Source organism: Pygoscelis adeliae, unplaced genomic scaffold (genome assembly GCF_000699105.1).
Source record: "Pygoscelis adeliae isolate BGI_AS28 unplaced genomic scaffold, ASM69910v1 Scaffold184, whole genome shotgun sequence".
Classification (NCBI taxonomy): domain Eukaryota; kingdom Metazoa; phylum Chordata; class Aves; order Sphenisciformes; family Spheniscidae; genus Pygoscelis; species Pygoscelis adeliae.
The window spans coordinates 319,608-322,882 of record NW_008824541.1 but is presented as its reverse complement, the minus strand read 5'-3'; the positions used below and the strand labels follow the sequence as shown (position 1 = coordinate 322,882).

Here is a 3,275-nt window from a genome sequence, read left to right as displayed (position 1 = left end):
AAGGTAGGGGGGGGACGTGCGAGATGCTGTACTGGAGCGAGGGAGGAGATGCAGTGGGGACGGTTCCCCCAGTGCACCGGGGCTGGCATGGCCGCATGCCAGTTTGTACCCCTGTGCTTCCAGCTCTGCTCTGTGTCCCCAGGTGCCCCCGGTCCCCCTGGTGAGCCCTTCATCTCCCGCTACGGCTCGGCGATCACCATCCACTGGGCGAGTGGGGACCCCGGCCAAGGGCCCATCACCAGATACGTCATCGAAGCCCGTCCTTCAGGTACTGCAGCTCCTGTCTGCTTTCCATCCCCACCTTGTTACTGGTGGTGCCTTGGGTTCAGGAGAAAGAGAAACTGAGGCAGGGAGTGCTGACCTCTCCCAGGCCACCGAACAGGCTGGGTTGGGGATTAGGACCCAGGTGTCTGGAGTGTCAGCCATGTGCCAGTCCACGAGGACCACGCTGCCAAGCGGGTGCTGACCGGGGCTGATGGAAAGGGGCTAGCAAGCCGTGGAGTAGCACCCATCGATGCTGCTGCTTTCATGGGTATGGAGGTCCTGATGCTCCCCCAGCCAGGCAAGGAGGTTCGAGGGGTACCAGGGCTATCCCAAAATGGGAGAGCCCTGCTCCTGTGCAGGCAGGGGCAGGCAGGGCTGGCAGCTGGGACTTCCCATCCCCACGGCAGGGAGCCAGCAGGCACGGCCACGCTCTCTCCTGCAGCCCCGAGTTAATGATTTCTCCCCACCGCAGAGACCGCAGTTCAGACGACCCATTCGATTGCTAACGGTGGTTGGTACTGCTCCCTGTGTGGTGGGGCAGCAACCGGGAGGGAAACCCCTCACTCCTGCGAGCCCAAGGGGCTGCGGGGGGTGCTCTGGGGCTGTGGTGGCAGCAGGTCCCCAGGGAGCTGCCTCGCCCTTGGCTGGGGCAGGCAATCAATCAGCCGTGTGCATCACTGTGGCTTTTTAATGATGCCGCAGCGAGCAAGCGCAGTGTCTGCCGGGGCTGGGAGGGCCGGGCAGATAGCAGAGGGCACATGCTCCTGGATGGAGGGAGATCAGTCTCTCGCCCTGGAGAGTGCTGCAGGGCCGGTCCCCCGCTCCCAGGCCCCTTCTCTCTTCCAGACGAGGGGCTCTGGGACATCCTTATCAAAGACATCCCCAAGGAGGTGACCTCCTACACCTTCAGCATGGACATCCTCAAGCAGGGGGTCAGCTACGACTTCCGCGTCATTGCTGTGAACGACTACGGCTATGGAACCCCCAGCACGCCGTCCCCCTCCGTGTCAGGTAGCCAGCAGGGGCAGCATGCGGGTGTCCCTGGGGCAATGCTGTCACCCCTGTGCCGGAGGGAGCATCCCAGCATTGCTCTGTTCCCATGGCCAATGCTGAAACCCATCTCTCTGACCCTGCCTGGCTCCTACAGAGCCCCAAATCCCACTGCCAGCAGTGTCTGCCAGCCCTCCCCTTGCAAAGCCTCCTGCTATCCCCCTTTAACTCGCTCCCTCACATGGATTCAGGTCTCACAAAGTTCCCCAAGGGGACCTCATGCCCTGCAACAGGGTCTCCCCATCCATACTGGTTTGCTTCCCCATGCCCGTCCCCCTCTGATCCTCCCTGCTGTGCCCCAGCCCAGAAAGCCAACCCGTTCTACGAGGAGTGGTGGTTCCTCGTGGTCATCGCCCTGGTGGGGCTCATCTTCATCCTCCTGCTCGTCTTCGTGCTCATCATCCGTGGGCAGAGCAAGAAGTACGCCAAGAAGTCAGACTCAGGTGAGCGCCGGGGATCTGGTGTGTGGTGATGGGACCCTCTGGGGTGCCAGCCGGGGGGTGCAGAGCCCTGACCCTGCAGGAGCCTCTGGGGGCCTCCCTGCCTGCCTTTGGGGTCTGAGCGGGGCAGTGGGAGCCTGCCTCCCTACCTGCCTTAGGGCACGGCTCCTCCAGAGACCCGGTGACATCCAATAAAGATGCTGTGGGCTTCCCAGAGAGTGCTGGGAGCTAAAGATTAAATAAGCGACTTGTCCCGCTGTCAGCTGCGGAGGCAGGGCAGCCCGGGGGCTCGGCAGAGGTCACTGGGATTAGTCAAACACAGCTCTGTTTTCTTAGCTGTATCAAGGGCTCAAATTGTGGGGAAAATCCAGACCTCCTGGTTAAGCAAACAGAGCCGCTGAGCCAGGAGCCAGAGGCGATGAGGCAGGTCAGGGTGTGAGCCAAGGCGGGCAGGCTTGGCACGTCCGCTGCCCTGGGACTGGCACCTCGCGGCCGTCCCCAGGCTGCTGTGTCTCCAACGCCGGAGCCGGCACAACCCTTCCCGGGCTGTTCCCCAGTCCCCCTGCACAGGGTCCAGGCCCCCACCATGCTGTGCTGCCCAGGGAGGGTCTGTGGGAGGCTGAGCATCCCGTCCCACAGGGAACGGCTCCAAGGCAACCGCCCTGAGCCATGGCGAGATGGTGAGCCTGGACGAGGGCAGCTTCCCCGCCCTGGAGCTCAACAACCGGCGCCTCTCCGTCAAGAACTCCTTCTGCCGAAAGAATGGCATCTACACCCGGTAGGGACCCCCCACCGCAGCCCCCTCCCCGGGCAGAGGGGAGTTTTTCAGATGTCATGCGTGTCTCTCCATCGTCCACTTGCCATGGGATGGGCACGGGGCTGGGGAGGGCTGGCACCCCAGGGGGCTGACCCTGTTCTGCCCAGTGTCCCCCCTGCCATGAGCTGCAGCTGCTGCACCAGCCCTGATGTGCCGAGATGCTGAACAGCCTGAAAAGCTGGGAACCCCTGAGAGCCCACCGACCACGGGCAGGGTCCTTGCGGGTGGCTCGGCACAGCTTGGGGGTGGTCCCTGCGCCTGCCCCGGGGCTCAGCTGGGCTCATCCCCACGTGGCACAGCCCCGATGGGGGACCTGCACTGGGGACCTGCACTGAGCACCTGCCTCTCCCCGAGGTCCCCACCGCGGCCCAGCCCCGGTAGCCTCCACTACTCGGACGAGGATGTGACCAAGTACAACGACCTGATCCCCGCCGAGAGCAGCAGCCTGACAGAGAAGCCCTCCGAGGTCTCCGACTCTCAGGTGACTGTCCGGGGCTGCACGCGAGGTCAGGGACCTGGGACAGGGCCCGCTATGATGTAGGTCCTGGTGCACATTTGGGAAAAGCAATGCCGGTCCCGCTTCCCTGCCCCATCCTGCTTTTAGGCAGTGGTGTCCCCCATGGCTTTGCGGCACGGAGCCAGTGCGAAGCTGGCACAGCCCCCGGCGCGTGTGCTGGGGATGTGGCACTGCGGGGGGGCCCCCG

At 64.0% G+C, this 3,275-nt stretch overlaps 1 protein-coding gene across 1 annotated transcript in view; it reads left to right on the top strand.

Moving 5' to 3' along the window:
* The window catches only part of LOC103914934 (protein sidekick-2-like), a gene marked incomplete at its 5' end in the record, with an annotated part of 38,233 nt that overhangs the window by 24,842 nt on the left and 10,116 nt on the right, over positions 1-3,275 (top strand). Inside the window, 5 exon segments of the mRNA XM_009321665.1 lie at positions 135-268; positions 1,111-1,275; positions 1,617-1,757; positions 2,394-2,532; positions 2,926-3,077. Coding sequence (XP_009319940.1) covers positions 135-268; positions 1,111-1,275; positions 1,617-1,757; positions 2,394-2,532; positions 2,926-3,077 — 731 coding nt within the window.